This window comes from Sceloporus undulatus, chromosome 5 (assembly GCF_019175285.1).
Source record: "Sceloporus undulatus isolate JIND9_A2432 ecotype Alabama chromosome 5, SceUnd_v1.1, whole genome shotgun sequence".
NCBI lineage: Eukaryota > Metazoa > Chordata > Lepidosauria > Squamata > Phrynosomatidae > Sceloporus > Sceloporus undulatus.
This window is the reverse complement of record NC_056526.1, coordinates 121095478-121119235: the sequence shown is the minus strand read 5'-3', so window position 1 is coordinate 121119235 and position 23758 is coordinate 121095478. Positions and strand designations below refer to the sequence as shown.

At 37.6% G+C, this 23758-nt stretch overlaps 1 protein-coding gene and 1 long non-coding RNA gene across 3 annotated transcripts; one reads left to right on the top strand and one right to left on the bottom strand.

Moving 5' to 3' along the window:
* Window positions 1-1107: 1107 nt before the first annotated feature.
* CWH43 (cell wall biogenesis 43 C-terminal homolog) lies at window positions 1108-22931 on the bottom strand. Its single transcript, XM_042469058.1, has 16 exons — window positions 22889-22931; window positions 21151-21342; window positions 19517-19637; window positions 19088-19248; window positions 18097-18280; window positions 17537-17625; window positions 14168-14422; window positions 13367-13492; window positions 10730-10809; window positions 9913-10018; window positions 6544-6679; window positions 5644-5793; window positions 4615-4759; window positions 3712-3773; window positions 1933-2088; window positions 1108-1312 (listed from the first exon to the last, which is right to left on the bottom strand). The coding sequence occupies exons 1-16, from the start codon at window positions 22929-22931 to the stop codon at window positions 1225-1227; spliced, it is 2094 nt and encodes a 697-aa protein (XP_042324992.1). The 3' UTR covers window positions 1108-1224.
* Window positions 1956-7605, top strand: LOC121931369. 2 transcript variants are annotated; one of them, XR_006104121.1, is made up of 4 exons: window positions 1956-2057; window positions 5190-5335; window positions 6752-6807; window positions 7557-7605. It is a non-coding gene; the product is annotated as an uncharacterized LOC121931369 (long non-coding RNA). The 2 variants fall into 2 exon arrangements; XR_006104122.1 differs by lacking the exon at window positions 1956-2057 and adding an exon at window positions 3611-4154.
* Window positions 22932-23758: the final 827 nt, after the last annotated feature.

Here is a 23758-nt window from a genome sequence, read left to right as displayed (position 1 = left end):
GGTGGGCATTCAACAAATGGTAACATCGACATGAAACTGCACTAGAAATGCACTCTGCATTAACTCCTGATATTAAGAAGTCATGGGGAGTAGAATAATATTGCAAATGGATGAAGCATGGAACATATTTCTAATCTACTCTCTAGCTAGAGCAAAAAAGTCCTTGTCCACGAAGGTGTTCCACAGCTGCATACATAAAAGACCATTTGGGGACAAAGAATCAAGAATGCTGAATTGATAAACAGGTCCCAGAGGACCCTTGCCAGCTGGAACAGCTTCAGAAGATAATTGGAGATTGTGATGGCCAGCCACAGCGCTATCTCCTTGCTTTATTAAGCATACAAATGCAGCATTTTCTATCATCCATCATACGGTAAAGTATCTAAAAATGGTAGCTTACAGTATACAGTACTGTACTACAAAAAAAATGTTACAATAGTGGGCCCTGCTGTCACACCTCAGATGGAGGCTTATCCTCCCCTGACTTGGGGGTGTGGTCCACTCCAGGTAACACCACTACTGCTCAAACACCTACCTTTGGGCAGAAACAGGCTGTGGCATTCATTTGCTTCCCTTTAAAATGCTTTAAGAGATGGTGGGAGTGAGGTGAAGCTCAGTGGGAGGAGAAAAAAGAGGCCCTTGAATTTTTTCATTAAAATTTCAATATTCAACATTTTTATTTTTTAAAAAAAAATTAAATTTTTGACATTTTAAAACCTTTTTATTCTTTTAAAATTTTCTTTAAAAGTATCATATTTTATCCAAATCTCCACTATGTATATGTAAATACACTTAGGTTGTGCATATGATATTGTAATTTGAAGGGATAATTTTAATTTTTCTAGTTGTTTATTTCACATTACATTCAGTGGGATAGAGGAACCATGATTTATAAATAGCATTAGTGTAAAAAAACATTACTAAGGATTCTGTATGGTGTGAAATGGGAGTAGGTCAATAGGGGGTGACAACATGAATTCCCGCACTGGGTGATGCCACTGCCTAGAAGTAAACCCAGTGAATGATATGGAACTTGTATCTGAGGAAATAGTTATAGCATTGCACTATAAATTACTGTACTTGAATTGAACATGATCTATTCAATTGGTCCATGAAATATTCATACAGTTGTGTCTTATTTTTAAATAGGGGCTTCTGATCTTTTTTGGTTTTGTCGTCGTCATTGTTTTCTCCTTCTTGAAAATGTGTTGGTGTATCATTGTTCTAGCCAGCTTGTTTAAAATACTTTGGTGTGCTCATGTGAAAGTGATGATTCAGCTCATAATTGTGTCCCTCTTTGTAGGATCCAAATCTATACAAAACAAATCTGTGTAAGTACATGTTCTTGCTAAATCACACAAACATGATAATCCTTCTCTGATCATTCATTTTTATTGTGTAATTAATATTTAATTTGTAACAAGAATCAAAATGATTTTAATTAAATCATCTAATTTGACTTTTTCTATACTGTCCTATTATTAATTTCTACAGGTTTTCCATGCCTAAGCCATTTCTTTCTTCATTTGTTTATAAACTTACCTGGAACAATCTTATATACAGTTACTTGTGAGCATATTTGAACTCAGGGGGGTTTACTTTTGAGCAGATGTGTAAGGCTGCAACATAAGTCCTACTGAATTTAGATAAACTTGCATCTGCATTAAAATGCATATCCTAGTACTGCACTAGCTTCTGTTAGATTTCAAATGGAAAAACTAAACACAAAACCTCAACATCTGCAAATTATTTATTTAATACAGTATAGTGATCTTGATAGAATCAGAAAATGGGCTCATTTCATTCCATACTCTAGGTATGGGCTGCTAAACTGTATTTATTAATTCCTCATATATCATTTATGTAAGAATATGATTGGAGTTTCAAAGCTACTCTGTTGAAAATCTCACAAACTGTTTAAAATACACTAACCGTGAACTGAAGTGTGTTTCTTTAGGAACTTCACTGGAATCAATGGTGATTTTGTCATTGTCAGCATAATTATCTGGGTCATCTGGGATTCTAAAAGTTGCCATCTGGAGTTCAGAATCACTCAGGTGAGCATGAGAAATTCGAGCATAGCCCAACCTGCCATAAAGATATATAATATTTTCAATGTAATAAAATATCCAAATAATTTTTTTTGCTTAATCAGGATTTCCAAACTGGCCTTTGTGATTGTGAGCCATCGCAGTTGATGGTTATCTATCTGTAGCTAACAGTTTCTGAACATGATCTGAAAGCAGAACTCAACATCAACAGGGAATAATTTGCTACAGAGGCAGGATTGCATAATAGGTGCTCAGCCTCTCTTCTGCCTAGGCATACTTTATCAGAAATGACTTCCTAGACAGCAGTTCCTTCAGGTCTGGGGCTCTGAATAACATCTAGGAATATGTATTTCTACCTGTTCTGCCCCACCTTCTTGCTTTTGGACAGCTTCAGGTATGGACACTTAAAACTGGCATTTAATTACGTTAGTTTCAAGTCTGCATTTCATCACAATTCCAAGGAGATGATCTGATAGAAGATTTTTGACAGAGAACGTTTGGCGTGATTGTATCTGTAGGCCTGGACACACCTTATTCTAGGACATGTTATGGGGTTCTGGGCTTCATTCTACCCCTCTTTGTTAATATCATAAATATTATGAACTCCACCTCTATGATCCTAATGTGAATGCTATAAGTTAGAAGCTAGAGAGTCACGTCGGCCAGCATAGGAGACATTTAGTTTTTGGATTTAGCAAAGGAGGTAAGATGCAATCTGATCATGGATGATGAGATGATCCCGGCCAGGATAAACATCTTTGTCTATCAGGTCTGGAGAGATAATATGCCTATTCATACCCCCAGTTCACACCCTGGAAGATCCTTAAACAAAGATTTAGACCATTTTGCCATGTGGTCTCTGCACTTTGTTCCAGGGCATAAAAACCTTATTTAAACCCTGACCTTTCTTCTGTTCAGCGGCTTAGTTTGGTAGCAGGCAAAGATGCTGTTGCTAACCCCTCTTTCACTCAGTCTTGGAACTTGGGAGTGAGTTCCTTTCTCCATTTCCAGACCATTTGCAAGAGGACCAGCATCCAATCAGGTGTTGTATAAAGCCTTCTCTATTCCAAGTTCTCTAGTCCTTGTGAGTGTGCGAGTTTTGTGTGTGTGTATTTTCCCCTTTTAAATAAAACTCATCATATTGAGGATTTGCTCATATACATAGATTTAAAAGATCCTTAAATAACCCAGTCATTGAGCTAAACCATTTTTGCGTTAGTTATCATTCCCCATATATACCTTTACTGGTTTGATGGCCTAGTGGTAAGGTCCTGGCTGTGGTTTACAGACACCACCAATAAATTCTATGTGGAACTCAGCTGGAATATCAGAAAACTATCCAGGACCATAATAGTGGCCTATTTAAGATGACGCTTCCTTCCCACAGAGGGTATAAGTAATATTTCAAATAAACTGGTCCTCCCAAATGATTTAAAGCCATAAAGATAATTGCCAGCACTTTCCACTGGGCCTAGAAACACACTGGTAGTCATTCATTTCTTATACAATTGATTCTGTATGCTCTGAATGCACGGCCCCCTTGTGAAATTCCTGAAATGTATGCAATATGTCATAAAGTAAGGACTAGAAATAGGCCATAAACAGTCTTTAGGAACAGCAGAGAAAGCAAATAATAAAGGTATTCAATTGATGGACATACCTAATTAATCCACGATACATTATATAACTGCACCACCTGTTGTGATCTGTGTTGTCAATATCCTAAGCATAAGTAAAAACAAATCAAAGAAAAAATGATTAACAAATTATGTCTTTACAGATTCAACAAAAATATCTACATAATAAGTTTTCAGAGGCCTTTGGTAAATGTGAAGCTAGAGGCTACTTTACACAGGGCTTTTACAAAATTCTTGTACATGGGTAAAGAAATGTATTGAGTTTGGACAATATGGTGGCACAACTGATTGCACTTTCTGTAATCACAGCAGTACATTTTGAAGTGGGGCATGGATTTTTATTTTCATTTATTGTATTTTTATTTTTGATAGTATGAAACCAGCCCATGAGCATCCCCAAGCTATGAACCTTCTCGTTCAGAAGGAGAGCAACCTCATTCAGAACAAGTTGCAATCCTAATCCCAGGTTGGTTTTCTTACTGACCAACAACACTTCTGTTTTGGCTGGATTAAGCCTTGGTCCATTCAACCACATCCAGTCCTTTGCTGCATCCAGACAATTCAGTATTTCCACAGCTTCCTTGGTATCAGTTGTAAAAGAGAGACAGAGCCGGGTACCACCAGCATACTGATGCCAAACAGCCCCAAAACTCCAGCTGGCCTCTCCCAGCCACACAATTGTTAAAAAACCAAACAGGAGATGTGCATCTTCATTGGTATCCAGCTGCTCTACTAGGTCCACATAAGGAGAAAAGGACAGCACAAAATTATTTTAAAGAATCTTGAAGTCTTTTATCTATGAATCTACAGTTTTCTTTAATTTACTGTTAGGAGTTAAATATATATTTCTGCCACCAATCTGTCCTGGTATTGATTTTGAGTTGTTTTTTTTACTAAGCACTGATAAATTGTTAGTGTTATAATACCTTAACATTGCCATTTTCAATTAATTGCATGTAATCTCTGGAGCCAGGAGCTGAAGTGACATATCCTAGAAATGCAACCTGATCAGAACTCATCCTCAATAGATTGGAAACAGCTTCTGCTTGGAGCTTTCTGTCCAAATCTTCCCTGAAAAATTTAATAAAATTTTTAAAAGGCTTACTTCTAAAGAAAGGAAGGGTGATATACAATGGAGGGCATTGCAAAAATCTTGGCTATCACTTGCTATAGATCCTATCTATCTATCTATGATCACATCTTTTTTTTGAGCGCATAGATGGGCTTACACACATGAAGCAGGCTATTCTGAGAACATGTTCAGGATACCAAAGGATCACTATGACTGAGCATGGTTGATTCCACTCTATCCAATAATAGATCCTATCCATTTTAAGAATGAACAAACATTACTAATCTTTAAAGAATATTCCTATGCACATTCAGGATATGTTTGTCATGAGACATGTGTCATCTTTGCGTAGCAAGCAAAGTAAAAGAAAGGCAATTTCTCTTCTCTACTTTTCCCTCCTGAATCTTTTCGCTGTCTCTTCATCTGCAGATGATGAGTGCTTAACAGTGCCATCACAGATGCAGTCCCACAGCTGGGTGCTTCGTAACACCTCACAACACTCTCCAGTGGAATCACCTCACGGAAGCATCTGCTATTAATCTACATTGAGTAATCAAGCAATGAGAAATTAATGTGTAAGTGAACATATTAATCTAGCCTTCCTCAATCTGGTATCCTCCAGATGTGTTCAATTATAAACACTGTCATTCCAAACCAGTAATGCTGTTCCAGCTGGAAGTGATGGGGAGTTTTATGCCTGGACTAATCAGGCACTATACCTCTGCCATTCACACAGCAAACCATGGTTAAAAACAAACAAACCAGCCCTGTATGTTTTCTTATATGTGATTGCAGCAAAAAGACAAACCAAAATAAAAATAGTACAACTCTGCTTTTTAACTTTTCATTTTCTGTCTGTCCAGCAAGTGATTTTCATACATACTCTTCATTCCCAAAATGAGCAACTACAAAATCCACCATTTTCCCTGTGAAGTTTACAGTCATGAAGATGGCTGGTGCTATCTCTCCCTCAGGAGAGGGGAGAAGATGGTGCCTGGATTTCACAATCGGGTACCTTGACAGAACCATTATCCTGCAATACAATAAAGTAAAATGATTTAAGACTTTTAGCTTCAAAGCATAATGTAAACCAATAATACTGTCAATTGAAGTTTGCTGAACCAGGACAGTTGCCCACAGCCCCACTATTGAGAAGGAGAATGATTCATCTAGCAGTGAAAAGCCAACAGAACCTCTGTCATTACAGAGTAGGACAGGACGCAAATGCAAGGTTCAAAGGAATTGTAGGAAATGGGGGGAGCATGGAATGATTGAACATTAAAGCTCTGGGAAAAGCTTTATTAGATGAAATCATGGGGGAAATGTTCCCAGGCATCCTATGCTTTCCAGCTTCCACTATCAGGTCAGCTACAAGGACTAAGTAATTGTTTATTTACATGTTCATGAATTAAAGGTGATCAACAGTTTAAAACTCAACCTAGTAGCCAAAGCTTGGTAATATTATTTTTGAACTATGATTCCCAGAATTGGGGTGTTATAGCCCCCAAAGGAGCTTTTCTAGCCTCTGTATAACAAAACAATACATGTTTTTCATGTTCACCAAGTTCCACTTAATAGCAAACCTTCACAGCTATATTTAGAATTGTTGTTTCCTTTAGTTTCCAGCCAGTAGCATTTCTAGCTGTTTTGTTATATACAGCCTGAGCAGATAGCAAATTCTTAATTTGCCACAACACAATATAATTTCCACTGCAGTTTATACAACACACATGTCTTTAATTGTCTGCTTCTCTGTCTTTGTATTCACATATCCCACACTCACCCCCAAGTATGATCTCGAGTACTTGGGCCAAAATCTGTATAAAAACCAAGTTTTTCTCCTAACCACATAGTTGGATCATTGTTCCCAATGAATGGCTTAGAGGCATCACTTTCCACAATAGTGATGAAATCTGCACCTGAGAAAGACAAATGTTTTGAAACAGGAGTGTAACCAATTCAATGACCTTTTATTTACTTTTTTTCTCCAGTACAAATTAAGGAAAGTGGAAAATGAAAAATTTGGAAGATCGTTTCATTGCATCAGGTATGTCATTTTGTTCCTGTTAAAAGAAAAGAAAACCATCAAAAATATTATTTATCCTTCAGTGTTTTGACTGGTAGACTCTTTGGGTAAAAAGTTGAAATAAAACTAAAAACATTCTGAGTCTGGTTAGGTCATGATGAATTGGAGTATAACTGGGGTCTAGTCCAAGTAGGATTAAGCCTGGATCTAACTCTCTGATTACAATGTGAAGTCAAAGGCTTTCATGGCCAGCATCCATAGTTTGTTGTGGGTTTTTCGGGCTATGTGGCCATGTTCTAGAAGAGTTTATTCCTGACGTTTTGTCAGTATCTGTGGCTGGCAACAGGAGCAACAAATCTTTATGTGCATAACAGTACCATCACTAGGGCTGGTGTCACCTGGTGCAGTAATTCATGTTGCCAGTCCCTCTCCCCTTATTGACCTCCTTCCATTAGTAAACTTTTTTTGGTACTAATTTTATTCATAAATCTTAATCCCCATATAACACTGAATGTAATGCTGATAGCTGTGACATAAACAACTAGCAAAATTCAAACTATACCTTCAAATTGCAATATCATACACAACAACCTAAATGTATTTACCTATAAATAGTGAAGGTTTGGTTAAAATGTGATGTTTTTAAAGAAAATTTTAAAAGAATATTTTTTGAAAAATTTTAAACTATTAATTTTTTTAAAAAATCACATTTTTAACTATTACATTTTAATTTTTTTTTAAATTCTGTATCCTCTCCTTTCTCCTCCTAGTGAGCTATGCCCCACTCCCACCATCGATTAAAGCATTTTAAAGGGAAGCAGATGAATGTCACAGCCTGTTTCTGCCAAAAGGTAGGTGTCTGAGGAACAGTGGTGTCACCCTCCCTTAGGTTGTCACCTGGAGTGGCCAGCATTCCCGCACCCCCAAGTAATGCCACAGGTGCATAATGAAATATTCAATGACCATAAATGTTTTCACATATTCAGTCTATTACTTTGAGCCCAGTACCTATTTTATTTATTAAATGCATTCTTGGGTTTATGTGCCTTCAAGTCACCTGTCAACTTATGACAACCTCATGAATTTCACAGGTTTTTCTTACATACCTGCAAAAGGTATGCTGCATAATAATAATAATAATAATAATAATAATAATAATAATAATAATAATGCTAGCAATAACAACATCAACATTGCACAGTACATACCCGTGACAAACACCAGCAATGATTATTTCATACCTCAATTAACAACAACAGTTGTGTGTCTTCAAATAATTTTCTTGGCAAGATTTTCTTAGCAGCGGTTTGCCTGCCTCTGAGGCTGAGGGTGCGAGAGTGGCCCAAAGTCACTCAGTGGGTTTCCAGAGGTGAGCGGGGATTTGAACCCTCATCTGCAGAGTCCTATTCCAACGTTCAAACCACTACGTCATGCTACAAAGCCTATGATAAACTCCTCTTTACAATGCCTTTTTACATCTTCCTAATCCCCATTTCTTCCTTGCCTTCTTTCTAGTTGGAATTTTAGCAACATTAGCATTGAGAGGATGGTGAAGGATGGTTGGAGAAACACAGACTTGTGATACTGGGTTGTAATATGGTGTCTGCAATAAAGTGAAGAAACGCCTGAGCTGAGAAAGACCAGGATTCTGCTCTAATGATCCTTTTGTAGCTGTGTGTGCCTGATTATCTACCACAGGCAAGGTAAACAACAGTTGCCTCCAGAATTCCTCACTGGGCTTGTGTGAACAGCAAAACAGAAAAGGCAAGAGGAGATAATCCTACCTCACCAGCTATTCTTAACATATTACAAAGCATAATCTGCTCATTTGCCCACCAAGAGTGGAAATTATAAGAAAAGTGGAGACTGGCTAAAGAGGAAAAAAATCCTGGGATGCACTCTAGAAGCTTTCAAGTGGTATTATTATTATTATTATTATTATTATTATTATTATTATTATTATTATCTTTTATTTATAAAGCGCTGTAAATTTACACAAATGTTTTTGTTTACTAAGGCATAGCTTACTTGGCCTGGTTGTTTCATTTTGCATGTGCATATTGTTAGTTTTGAATAAAAAGTTTGCTGAAACAACTGCTCTTTCCTTTTGTGACATAGGAACCTGCCACTATTATTTCCATGTTACTTCTGCCTCTGGTGTGAAATTTTCTGTTAAAGATGTAAAGCCCAGTAATACATGTACTCAAAAAGAGTGATGTAAAACTGAATTAAAGAACAGCTTTACTTTTGCACCATTCTTTTTTTAACCTTCCTATACATCCAACCCTTCCAAGGCCTTCTTTCCCTTGTCCTCCTGCTACAGTCTTCCTTGGTACCAAACACTTGCTCCAGGGCATTTCCCAGTGCATGTGTTTAGGGAGCATGAAGGAGCTGCAAGAGAAGGTAGGATTGTTGTTTCCGGTAAAAGCAGTGAGATTCAACATGACTCCATCACTGGAATCTCATAATGAAATTAATAATCCTTATGAAAACTCTCTGTAATAATGCAATATTATTTACATATAAAACCAGGAAACTGGGACAAAGAAGTAACAATTTCTCCAAGGTTCTTTGGATGGAAGAACTAGAGCAGTTATTCTCAATTCATGATGTTTATTGCTACATTACAGCTGTCACTTCAACTTCCTGAAGGTCTAAATTCACTCCTCTGTCAAAAGTGGAATGGAATACCTGCTTTCCATGTCATCAGAAACAGGGAAGGGATGTAGCTCATGCAACGGAGATGATATCCACCTGGGACCCTGATGAACTACTGCTAACCATATCCCCAAATGGCATGGCCACTGGAGCTTCCCTCCAGAATATTTAATATTTTCTAGCTCTATGTCAAAGTACTAGAAAACAGGACTAGATATACAAGCAGACTGAGATGGCATAAGGCAGTTTCCTATGTTCCTGTGTTCCCATGACAGTTGATGGTTGACTTTAGATCTAGAGATGTTTCCTGTCCAAGAGCTCTTTGTTGGGCACAGAATCTACCACTAGCTCTTGCTTCCTTGCAGAGGAAGCCCTTGTTCCCTCTGTAACAAATGGAAGAGCCTGCTATGGAAGACAACGGGGCATAATGTTCAGTCACTCAAGCAAACATAATTCTGTTGGAAGTACCTGTTTGATTCAGCAGAATGGCTGATTGCTCTAAACTAGACCACCCTTCATTATCATAGCCAAACCTGAATGGCCAAATCAAGGCAGAGAAGTCTTTCTTTGGAGGCTAGAAAAATTGAAAAGAGAAAAAGGGTCTATTGTTTTCTTTCCATGGTACTTACCGGTATATCAAATGGCATCAAATGAAATGATGGACAACCTCAGTTTTCATCACTAGATATTACCCAATTGGACCTTACTCAAATAACTGCATTTACATGCTACCCTTGCAATTAACTCTCTCTTGAGGGCAGGGTCTATCTTGTTTAGTTGTGAACACTTGGAAAGTACTATACACATACATACATACATACATACATACAATACACACACACTCGTTCGTTCATTCATTCTGAGGTATACACAATTCATAAAATACATTGTAGGAGAGGGCAAAGAGGAGTTTCTTCAAAAAATTAACATCTAATTTACTGAAAACCTTGGAAAATCATTATTTTAAATTATTTAAATTATTTCAATCTACTGTTTGTAGGCATAACTTGACAGCCCTATGTGGTAATTCACTTGGTTTATCATTGTTTGATGGTTCATAGCCACATCTATGAATTTTTGCTCCTGGAAAAATCATGTATCAAAGTCTCAAAAATTCTGAATTGCCATTGCTATATATATCCAAAGAATTACACACATTGAATTCTATGCATTGCTCCATTCACTTCATCCCAAAATACTATTTTTTCACTAGTGGAAGCTAACAAAGATGAAATATTAAACACATATCAATAAAATGCATTACAAAAAGAAGGAAATCACTCACCCCATGGCCTAATTTTTTCTCATAAATTTTATATCGCAATCCTAGTCCCAGTAAACCTACACCAACTAGTAGCCACAAAACTAGAAACAGAAGAGAAGGGTTTTTTTTTTAAAAATGCATACAGTATATGAACACAAGGAAGATAACACCAATTTTGATTTCTCAGGAGCCTACTAATTTCAGTTATTAATAATAGCTTACCTAACATACAGACTTCAGCACAACCATAATTCGAGAATTTTTCTAACAGACCAAAACAGGGCAGATTTTTGCAAAATTAATATATTAATTCATATTCACCTGTGTTTCAGTCCATAGTGTCTGATAACTCTATATTACAGTTGCCCCTCTGTATCTATGGATTCTTTACCTATGGACTCAGCCATCCACGACTTGAAAATATTAAATATATATATAAATTCCAAAAAGCAAAGCTTGATTTTGCTATTTTAAATAAGGGACACCATTTTCCTATGCCACTGCATTTAATGGGACTTGAGCGTCCATGGATTTTGGTATCCATGAGGGGATGTCCTGGAACCAAACCCCAGTAAATACCAAGGGCCCACTGTGTATGTTTATCCTTACTCTCATCTTGGTAAATTAGTATTGAAAAGAAAGTCTTTACAGATATAGGTCCAAGGTACTGCCCTCCAGAGTAATGACTGGGATGCACAACACATATTTACTATAAATATGTGATTGTTCTCCCCTTGTCTTTCCATTTACAACAATTTTCTTGTCAAGGAAACAGCTGTAGGCAGCAGCACTCTCCCCAAATCACCAGGATCAGTCAGTTGTTTTTTTTTAATTCAACGATGCAAATAATCTCATTCATGCATTCTGGGTTTGTTATTCACACTATGGAACCACATCATTGCACATCTCTGCAAGTTCCATTGCTTACACATGCAAACATTCAAGTAAAGATAGAGTTGACAATGTGAATGCAGTGTTTTATCCCAGGTCTATTCACATCAGTTATTCGCACTACCGATGCTGCGGGTCTTTTTTAAAAACTCAGGGGAAAAACTGATATCACTTATCCGAGAATAAGTAGGTTTTTTGGCAGCCCCCTCCCCAAACTTAATCAAGTGTATTCAGGATGCATGTAAACAACTGATATTATAGCAGCTTCATTCAACCCAGATTCAATCTAGATTATTTTCACAGTGTGAATAACCCCACAGAATGACTCCAATGCTCTTTCTCACATACACACACACTTCTAAAATGGAGCTTAAAAGCTGGTCCAAAGACATGTCCAAAGAAAGCATGGCCCCAACGCAAAACAAAATGAACCCTAACAAGAGGTGCACATGCAAATTTGGAATTCAAATTGTACTACATTGTACCCAAGAAAAAGTGCAGTACTCAGTTTTCTAGTAAAACTTGTGTTAATTGACAAGAATTCCAAGAAATATATAATGACAAAAGAAACATCATTCAGAAATAACAGCAGTTAAGGACAACAGTGAAAACTGCCTTGTCACAATAAATTTGACCATTCTGGACAAGGCCTTGATCACAGAAGACCTATTCAAAGAGATATCTTCTTGCAGTAGCTCTGATTCCATTTAACACTCTCTTATCCATAAACCTAGAGTTATGTAGCTAGATCCAGCTGTTCTTCTGAGGCTGCATCCACACTGAAGAAATAATCAAGATTGACACCACTTTAATTGTCATTGCTCAATGCTGTGGAATTGTGGGAGTTGTAGTTTTGTGAGACATTTAGCCTTCTTTGTCAGAGGGTTCTGTTGCAACAACAAACTACAGTTCCCAGTATTCCAGTTTGCAGATAAAGTGGTGTCAACCTGGATTATTTCTACTGTGCAGATGCAGTCTAAATCAGTTTAGGTCAAGCATGGTTTAGCAAAAACATGATTGACCTAAAATGGAATTGAGGCTCAATTTTTGAGAGCCACAGAGGCTAGCAAAAAGGCACAAAAAATACTCCACCAAAAAAAATATATCAAGAATGAACCATAAGTCAATTTTTAGTTGTGTTTTTTTTTGGGGGGGGGGGGGGGTTAAATATGCCTGTGTATATATGTATGCATCAGAGTAGGGCACATCTTAGGATTTGTTTAAAAGCTGAAATCCCATTCCAGAAGAAGTCTAAAGAAGTCTGAGGAAGTTGGGGCCTTTGAAAAAACACTCTTGGGAAGTATGGTTTGCCTACCTCTTGTTTATCTACCTAATACTTCAGTACAAAAGTGGTAAATTCTGAAGAAAGAGAAAACAGTAGCATAAATTGGGAGGATGGATTAATCCCATATAGACTGAATTGATATACTGTACAGTGTTTACCAAGCACAACACACTTGCAAATACACTAATACCTGACTTATTGTCAAATTAGTTATTACAGTTGACCAAAAGCTCTTTGGGTAGAGTTGGTTAACACATTGTCCAACCCATCTAACACTTAATTATGCCTACAAGACGCAAACATATTCACCTAGCGGTAACCCTGCACATTTACTGCACATTCCTATACATGTCTACTCACATATAAGATCCATGGATTTCTACAGGACTTACTACCTGGTAAGTATGTATAGGAGTGCTACTTTAATATTCTGAAAGTCAACCACCAAGTTGCTTTTTGGAATGAAGCAAAGTTATACTTACATAATTTGATGTATTTTTCACTTAGTTTGAAGTCATGTTTGTTACTGCTTTTTACATTAAACAAACAGTGAAGATCTTTCCTGCAGTCAACTAGCACGTTTAAGACAATAAACATCATGACAATCCCTGTAAGGAACATATGACAGATACAGAGTTTTTAACATGGTATTTGCTGTAATGCTTTATGGCAAAAGTAATTAATGAGGAAGAAGACACAAGCTAGGAGAAACTGCAGCAGTTTGCTTTTGCCTGAACCTACTGGGAAGGGAAAGACTGCCACTTCTGTCTTCTCCTCCCTGCTGAGTTAGGAGATTATCACATGGACAGATAACCCGACTGCTCCCTAACAAGATGCAGCCGGGTTGCGGGATGCAGGCAGGTATTATTGTTCCTAATTTGCTGCCAATTCCACCAGGCAACTGCATCCCGGGTCCCAGGCATGCTTTGGAGGCCACTTTTCAAAGCCGGGAGCTTTCCGTGATATGTGAACTACAATCATATTGTTATTATTGTTATCTCCTCTCTGTAATATGAATCTCAATATTTCATTCAGAAGTAATGAAAGAATGTGGTTGTATTGCTTTACTTCTTGCCACTCTTTTAAAAACATTCTGAATGCCTAACAATCAAAACAGTTTCTAGAGTTCTATGTAATATCCTATAAATGCTGGGTTTCACTTGAGTGGAGAAGACAAATAGGAAAGGATTGTGAAACTCTTCTAAATTACATGTTTTACAGCTTTTAGAGATCAAGCACAGCAAAATTGATTGTTGCTTTTGGTTAGGAAAGAGCAAACATACCTAGAAGAATGTGGGATTTTTCTCTAGCATAAATTCCACCAGGCACAAATTTATAAGCTGTACACCACACACAGAAGAACACTTCAAGCACTAACATGAGCATGGCCATACTCATGGCTTTTCCAGGATATAAGCAGCTAATAAAACATCCAGTTATGCGTGGCCACATGCACATTGTAAAGACAGCAAGGAGGTCACCAGCAATGGCTGCGTACCATGTTTGTAAGCAAAGAAGGCCAGCTGCTCCTGCTGCCCCTAGAAAGAATCCAACACAAATAATATTACACCTTGGAAAATTATTGTTTATTTCAATTTTGGTGCATAGAGCACCAAGATATTTTATGGATCACAATCCATAACAAACATAACACAATAGCATTCACGCAATCAAAGTATTATGAACAGGAATTAAAATAGGAATTAGAGTAAAAAAGTGAGATTCCCAAGTGTCCTTGTGAAAAACTATTGTCTTCATTTCTCCCTGTGCATTGTATGTTCAGACTTAGGTTGGCTTCCTTCATATCTCTACTCAGACACATTATATTAACTGAATGATTTTGGGCCAGGGACTATTTCTCCACCTTGTTTACCCCCAGAGTTATTGTGCAAATAAATACCACTAGGCAGACATGCTTTCCTAGTTTTCTAGCAAGCAGGACAGGATAGAAATAATAATGATGATGATTTTTATGTTCTCTAAGGATTTTACCATCAATAAGAATGTCAATTAATGCCTTGCCTGACGGAAAGACAGAAAGAAACACATTTTGATACTGGCCTTGTAACATCTAGACATGAGATGGGGAATGTGTGGCCACTCCAGGAATTGATACAATTCAGCTCTCATTATTCTTCACCACTGGCTCTACTTGCTAGGGCTGATGGAAAATCTAGTGCGTGAAAATGTAGCCTAACAATATCTTGAGAGCCAGACACTCCCAACCCAATCTTTTCTACTCAAAGTGGTGATCCCTGGACCAGTGGTGATCCCTGAGCTATTGGCTGCTTGTCCCACACAAGTTTCCAGGAAAGAAAGAAAGAACTGTAGCCAGTGGATGCAAACATGATGCTAATCCCTGGCACCTTGGGAAAAAATAATATATTTTCTCCCACATCAGATAGCCTGAGAAGCACTGTTCTAGGCAGCCTTCATATGGGTATCAATCAACTTCATATAGGTATCAAATAGCAGGCAATATAATAAAGGTTTCTTGGCTCCACAAGAAGACTATCAGGCAAAAGAAGAATAATGATCCAATAACAGTCTGACAGTGATCCAACAGAAAGGATTCAATTAAATTTAAACTATCACTTGGATTACATCAGAAATTCTACAGATAGCTTACCCAGCACTTAATGATCCACTATAAGGGAAATTACTGAGAAGATGAGGAGGATTAGGAGGACAGAACTGTCCCAGAAAAAGATAATACCAGGATGGGCATACTTAGTCCATCATTGAAAATGGGCCAGAAACTAGGCTGATAGGAATCATGGACTGGGTGTGTTACATTGGAATGTCTGAACATTGTCGGTTTACCCAAGTAAACTGGACATATCAGAGCTTCCAAGCAAGTTTTACTCTGGATAATCCAAAATTACAGTCAGCCTTCCATATTCACAGATTCTTTATCCATAGATTCAACCATCCACAGCTTGAAAATATTTCAAATATATATAAATTCAAAAAAGCAAACTTTGATTTAGCTATTTTATATAAGGGACACCATTTCACTACGCCATTGTATTTAATGGGACTTGAGCATCCACAAATTTTGATATCCATGGTGGGTCCTGGAACCAAACCATAGCAGATACCAAGGGCCCACTGTAATTGCTTTTCTTTCAGCCTTCCTCAATTACTCCTTCCCCAACCTGGTGCCCACGAGATGTATTTGACAATAATTCTCATCCCCACTGAGACAGCTGAGATAGCTGGAATTAGGGACATAGTGCAACATTTTATTGAGTGCTAGGTTGAGGAATTTTGGCATAAAGAACTATGCATACTTTCCTTCATCTATTAAATCAGCAATGAGAATGAAACCTCCTTGAAGTTTTAGAAAACTGTATTAGTCTCTAAAATTACTTACTCTTTAATATCAGCACAAGGAATGGGACACCAGAAATTGCAATAACCACTGGATTATTATATTAATTTCCCATAAAAGCAAAATGGTGCTCAGGATTTTACAACAAAGATTTTTTTTACCATAAAAAAGAAAGAAATGTCAAACATGCAAACTGGGTTCAGACAATGAGGAGGTACCACCAGCGATCATACTGCAAATATATATTGGCGAATGGAGTGCACCGAACATTTCAGAAAAAAAATCAGCTTGTGTTTTATATATAATAGCAAAACTGTTGATTGTGCAGATCACAAAAAACTATGGATCACTCTAAAAGAAATACACGTGCCACAATATTTTACTGTCTTGGACAAGAAACCATTCTCACGGCAAAATATGGAGAAACATCCTAGCTTCCAATTGGGATGAGGGTCAAACAGTGCTGCATTTTATCACCCTGTCTGTTTAATTCCTAGGCAGAACATATCATACTGAAAGTTGGATTAAACTCAAAGGAATTAAGTGTCAAAATTCAAGGAAAGAACAACAACTATCTAAGATGTGCAGATGTCACCATATTACTCACAGAAAATAGCAATATTTGGAATGGCCTCAGATGAAAGTTAAAGAAGAAAGTGAAAAGCAGGACTACAGTCGAATGTTAAGGGAAGGGAAGGATCAGAGATGATTTACATAACTTCAAAATGGAACTTTAAATATTTTCTATCACCTCAGTTATAAGTAGAGACTTATTCAGATGGCAAGCACACCGCAGGCCAACCACATTGTATCCTGCCCATGGGTCCAACCTGGTTCTATCCCCAGGCTGGTGCAGTGATAAGCAGGTGTTTACACACCTGCCCGCCACTGCACCATGGAGCCACCACATACCCCTTACCTACCACCAATATCATGTCTGCTCTGAAGACTCCCGCTGCAACCCACAATGGCAGAAACGGGGTGCCTGGCTATATTTAATGAACTTCTCATTAAATATTTATCACATCACTTCAAAATATCTGTAACTTACTATTCATCCTCTGCTTTCTAGTAACATTAAATGGAACTCATAAATGTTCACCACAGGTAAGATCAGCAAATCTCACCTCCATACATGTAAGCAGAATTGGACTTTGCTTATTTCAGGATTCCAGTTTATGAACTTGGTTTTATTTATTTTTTAATGATCTTTATCGAAAGTTTACAGTATATACAACACATTTACAGTATATACAACACATTTTTATGAACTTGGTTTTAAAAGGCTTAAGGACTACAGCAATGCATTTAATCTTACCTGCCACACACCAGACACAAAGTGCAGGGGTAGACCAAGACCAAAAGGAAAGCATTAGTCCATGAGCCAATCCCAACAGAACTGCACCTCTATATATTGAAGCAAATGAAAGACCAGAAGATTGCAATTTTTCTTGTTAGAAATCAGAGAAACATGAGGTGAAATTTAAATTGCAAAATTTGGATTATATATAATACTTCTTTTCATTCATACAAAAGGGCTTTTTCAGACTGCTCTTAAAGAAGTGTGAGTTCTCATAATATGGCTCCTTGGGTTTTACTGCCAATTGTCTTCTCCATATCTGCATGCTTCATTTTGGCACTTAAAGTGGTGTCAAAGTGCATTATTTTAAAGTGTTGGTGCCACAGTCATGTCTATTCAAATGTAAGCCCCACTGAGTTCAATGTGGCTTACTCCCACTGCATATAGTCTATGGTTTCAGTTGCAGAAACGTCAGCAGTTACCATCCAAACAGGATCCATAAACACAAAATTTTGAACTTTTTTGAGTAAATAGCTCTCTGTTCCGACCTCTTTTATATTGGAATAGCCAACACTTACCCGTGTGGATTAGGGTCTGGTCCAGGCTCTGGGTGTCCACTGACTGCCCATCTAGAAACTAGTGAGACCTCTCCAAAAATCCAGAAGGTGAGGAACATCAAGCTGCCAAAAGCCATCCCTGACAAAAGCCAGTTAGGTCTAAGTAAAATGTACTCTACTTCATTATCAGCCTGGTTCTTGGCACCTAAATGATGACATAAAATGTGGGAAACATTAGCCTTGTAAAGCACATGGATGAAGAAGTGAATATTGAGCAACTTCTAACAACATCTTCATGCATGACATGAATTCTCCCGCACTGTTTGTGATTGTGATGCAAGATAACAATATGTGTTTGGAAAACAGTGAACAGTTATTGTCATTAAAATACTAGAAGATGGCTGAACCAGAATTTTAAAACATTTTCTAAAATCAAAGGGCCTTCTGAAGGAAGGAATTGCCTAAGACTGCTATTAAACAGACCAGTTATTGAAAGTAGTTGAGGATTCCTCCAGATGCCCCCAAACCTTGGGATTTGGCAGGAATTGTATCTGTACTTATGGGGAGGGGCAGAGTTTTGTCCATACAACATTCTTCCTGTCCTGTTTTTTCCCCCACTGAAATTCCAGTAACATGCAACTTCTAATACACAAAGTAGGGTCCCCGTCCCCTATTTCAGTAGTTTCACATAACAAGTTGTGATAAATAAATCACACATCTGCAACCGTTGCCTCAGTTCTTCCCACTTTTGGGTGGTGGAAGCAGTCCCACTGTCCTTTTCTGAAATGATTAAATTGTTTTTATTAATGGTCCAAACACAATAATACAGATATAATATATATGCAGCTATACACCATTTCCATATACATATGATGAAAAGTACCCAAATCAGTTCCACATTTCCAACAATGATCATTATAATTTTTGTAAATTTTTGCTAATTTGGAGGGGCTGATGTACCACCGATAATGCATTATGCAATAATTTTCTGAGAGATGGATCACTTCTAAACACTCACCTGCATATGTTCGTTCAAGAACTGCCATGAAACCTAAAATCATTATAGCAGCATTGAAAGCTGTATAGCTCCACACAGGGTTCAATGATGTATACCAAATCCGAATAACAACAAGAAGAATTTTTCCTAGTATAAATCCCCAGATTCTGCAGTATCTGTAAAAGTACAATGTTAAAAAATATTTACAAGCAATGCAACAACCAAAAACAATAGCTGTTGTATAAAGGTAAGGGAATTTTCAACAGTTGCCATGATATTTGTGTGGTTTTTTAGTTGGCCTCATAAAGGCATTTCCACAATATGGACTTTGATATGTATAATTGTTATTTTCAATTAAAAGTATGTCCTTGTTTTTTGACAGCGATATCAAAAAAGATCATCTGCAGTTTTGGTGATGCATATTTATATTCTGTTATACAATACCTTTGTAAACCATTCCCAGACCACCATGTTACTGTTTGAACCACCAATGATGAAGAAACACCCATGGCCAAGATCAAAAGTCGAAGGCAAGCATTTGGAACTTGGTAAGAAGCAAGGCTTCCTGTAAGAGGAAATATGTGTTTTTTTAATGTAAAGCTGCACCATAATGGTACAATTCAGCATAATGTTACAATGCAGCATAATAGTATATAATGGTACAAAAGTACTATTAAATAAAATTAATTTAATTGGAAGAGTTAATCATGTATTTCAGTTTCTCTCTTTGATATCAAGGAGAAGGTACTTAGGTGAATTCTAAGCAATTGTTTGATCTTTTGTACATTCACTTAGGCAGTGGTTTCCAAACTTTGATCCTCCAGTTTTTGGACTTCAGCTCCCAGAATTCCTGACTGTTGGCCAAGCAAATTGGCCGCAAGAATCTGTCAGCTCCTCAAATCTCAAGCTGACACATTTGCATACTGTACATTCATTCTGCAGGCCTTAGTCAATCATGGGCCAATTTCAAGGACACAGTGTACAAAAGTCAGCATGCTTTGTCTCTTTTAAGGGGGGTGCTTAGGGAGGTTAAGATAGGAAATCTTAGTAAAGCACAGCTTAAAAAGAAGCCATTTAAAAGTATACCGAAGTACACTATGGAAATGCAGTTTTCTAAATAATAAAGACTTATTTGAGAATAAATGAATAAAGTACATTTCGCTTTTTGTAAATGTATCTGAGGAAGTAGACTTAAGTCTATGAAAGCTCATGCTGCATTCTTTCAGTTAGTCTCGAAAGTGTTCCAAGAGATCTCTGCATACTGATTCTACAAACTTACGTGGCTATATCTTTAAATTTTAACTTTTTATTACTCTCAAGGGACAATGCGGGGGCTGGGGAAAGAAGTTTGCAAAGCAATATAAACCTTCTACATACTTGTTTTCTTGAGCTGCTGGGCGGGGAGAGGGTACATGCTGTACTCCCAATCCTCCGCAGCACAAGAATACAAGTATGTACATAGGCCTCAAAAGTACTATAATGATTTGCCAATAAATAAAAAATTATGATCTGAAAAGTCTTGAAAAGGACCCATCTTACACTTTTAATTCCTACTAAAATACAGTAACAGAAACTAATTTAGTCCAAATGCCAGCTTCATTCTGAAATGGGGAATATACAGAAATAGCTGCAACAGAAGTATCTGCAGCCCAGCAATTGGACAGCAACAGCCGCTTGCAAAGCTGCATAGCTGACCAGCAGCAACTAATACAAACCACCAGCCACTGGCCAGAAACAGCAGCTGTAGCTGACCAGCAATCGGAAATCAAAACCAAAAGCTTTCCCATTGCAATAGCCCCACAGACAGCCAGCAGCAGGACATTAACTGTAGCATGAGCATCCCAGCATCCATGGTATTCCCCTGTTAATCACCACTTAAGTGGTTTTCATCCTCTGTTATGGCCAGCTAGGAAGGAGAGATAAAAAGCTGCTCTGGGACCCTCTTTTTATAGAAATAACTGCCTACTACAAGATGCTTTGAGCCATTTAAATATTTACATGGTTTGATTTTTACCCCTTATTATTGCCATGTGACCAGTATTACAAAAATACAGTACATTTTGTGAAAGGATACTTACCAATCATACTCAGTCTCAGGAAGGCTAGAGTGCATTTCTTGTTTGCCAGCCGCCAAAACACACCAATAATTAAGAACGCTGGAGAGAAGAATGCAAGAGCAAAGGCTTCCAAGCCAGTAAGTGTCAATGTTTGTAAAGGAAAATAATAGATCATTGGTGGAAGGGCATAATAAAGAGACCAAGAAATATAACCTGAAATAAAGAGAGAAGTACCAGTAAGTATTATGCTTCTGCTATAATAGATCTTATTTGATTTTGTAAAGATTTTTAGGGTACCAAATATTAAAACAGAGCCAGTGTGGCATAGTGGTTTGAATGTTTAACTATGGACTTTGGAGACCAGGGTTTGATTGAAAGCATGCAAGTCTTAGAATGCATGCATAATTTAAACAGCATACCTTCAAAGTGACCCAAAGCAGCTTTATTTTGGCCTGTCTGTATGGGCCCTGAATCATCAATCAATTAATCAAAATTCTCCTTCTTTGGAGGTCTTTAAACAGAGACTGGATGGCCATCTGTTGGGAGTGCTTTGATTGTGAGTTCCTGCATGGCAGGGGGTTGGACTGGATGGTCCTTCTGGTCTTTTCCAACTCTATGATTCTATGATCAGAAATAAATTTATACCCAGAACTTATAGGAGCTAGACACTTAAAAGCATAGCGTAAGATATTAAGGTGCTGATCACCTTTCCTGAGAAGTTTGGGAGCAGAATTATAAGGTTTAGTTTCCTTTGAGGACCAGAAGGAAGTTGTGGGGCTGAAGCTTTTTTCTTTCTTTTTGTTAATATGTACAGTATTTTGTTTTTAAATATGCAAGCAGTTCATATGGGAAGAACACTGATTCTGTGAACAAGCAACACACTCACAAATCTTGTATAAGGTCCCAAAACTAACTTTGGCTGAAAACTTTCAACTCTGTGTTTAAGGTTCAAGTAACATAAGGGAGACACAGCATTTTATTTAAAGCTATGTTCCTTCTCAACCCCTGCATGCTGTGTAAAATAGGTAGCTTTCATTATAAAAGTCAAAGGGAAATACAAATGAGGAAATTTTCATCCCCCACGGAGCCAGGTTCCAGTACCACAAGTGAGTATAGTGGGAAGAGAAAATGTTTCAGGCAGTCAATTTCCTTTGCCCCACAGCCTGTTTTTGCTTTCAACACTGTCCCGTTTTATCCATGACATGGAAATAACTAGGTTTCAGCAAAAGATTTCTTACGATTATATGCCGTCTAGTCTGTCTCCAAATTTACATTGAAACTCTTTAGTGATTCTCTTCCCATGATTAATACACATAAAGTGGTTTAGGTCCCCAGTAAAGATTCCAGTCATTTCCACCATATAAATATCACTCCAGTCACCTCAATTATTAGCAAGGAGTCACTATAGAAAGGATGGTCACACAGCCACTATAACACCATCTTCCTGCTGCTCTACAACTTCAATCCGCAGAGGCAAGTATGCTGGGTCACTGGCAATTTAAGAGTGGTAATTTGTAAAATAAAATTAAAGCAAAAGTATTTTTCTTTTGTCTGCAAAACTTGGGCTGAAAATATTATCTTTTTGCAGAAGAAAATCCCAGAGCCATTTGACAGTGCGGCAATACTTTAAAAATCTAATGTCCTCCATGAAGAATATCAGCTTAAATAAACCATTTTTTTTAAATTGAGAGATAAACCCACTTGCAAATATAATTTCATACTCATTAAGTATGCAACATAGATTGGAAAAAATACAAACCCAGGAGTGTTTCCATTAGAATTTCTGTCCATAGGGAAACCATTGCTTCACTCTAGGCTTCTCTTCCTCTGCTGTTCAGAAGTGCCAATACAGTCCAATGTGACTAAAGAAAAGGCTTGCCTTTAAGATGAATGTATGGTGTTGTAGTGCATAATGTCACAGCTAGACCTGTGCCAGCCAGTCAGCCCACACCCATTGTAAAACTGGTTACTTGTGGGACATGTGAAGCACCTGAGCACAGCAGCAACATCTAGTGTCAAGGGAAGGAGATGCTACTCCTAGAAAGGAGATGAATGCATGCCAAACAGTGGCTTGCCATATTTGGCACTGTTGAGAGCATTAACAGAACACTAAACTCCACAGTTTTCTTTTGTTTTTGTAATGCAGATGCTTACAAAAGTATCAACAGAGTATCAACTTGCTTCATTTTCTGTAGGCCTCAAGCAATTATAACTTAATTTGTATTATTTTATAACTTGGGGGGTGGGAGTGAGAGAGAGAGTGCACACATTCGTTGTTTGTCAGGCTGTGGAATTTCCCCCCTCCATTCCTGTAATCAGACTTTAAAACCTTTGCGTTGGGTGTCTACAACAAACAAAGAGCTCACCTGTAGCAGCTGCCTATCTTTGCACAAAGGGAGATCAAGTTAAAGGCAATGAAAATTCTTCTAGCACCTTCAAAGCAAGAGTTGTCACTTTTATAAAGCTTACATGAGCACAGTGACCATTATTGCATTGATGAGAGCAGTCTTGGGATTAAATATCTCAGGAGCACATTCCTTTTTAGTCTCTTCAACTGAGATGAGTATTGCTGAAGCAACAGTCATGCATTCCTAAGGCTTCATGGGATCTCCAGCAATTCCTAGTCCCT

Coding starts and splice junctions, on each gene's coding strand:
- CWH43 (XM_042469058.1), bottom strand. CDS start 22,931: ATGGTTTCCCTATGGACAGAAATTCTAATGGAAACACTCCTGG. Junction 19,249..19,516: donor TCTGGGAATGGTTTACAAAG/GTATTGTATAAC, acceptor GTACTTTTACAG/ATACTGCAGAATCTGGGGAT. Junction 6,680..9,912: donor CATTCTGCTGAATCAAACAG/GTACTTCCAACA, acceptor TGTCTTTCTCAG/GTGCAGATTTCATCACTATT.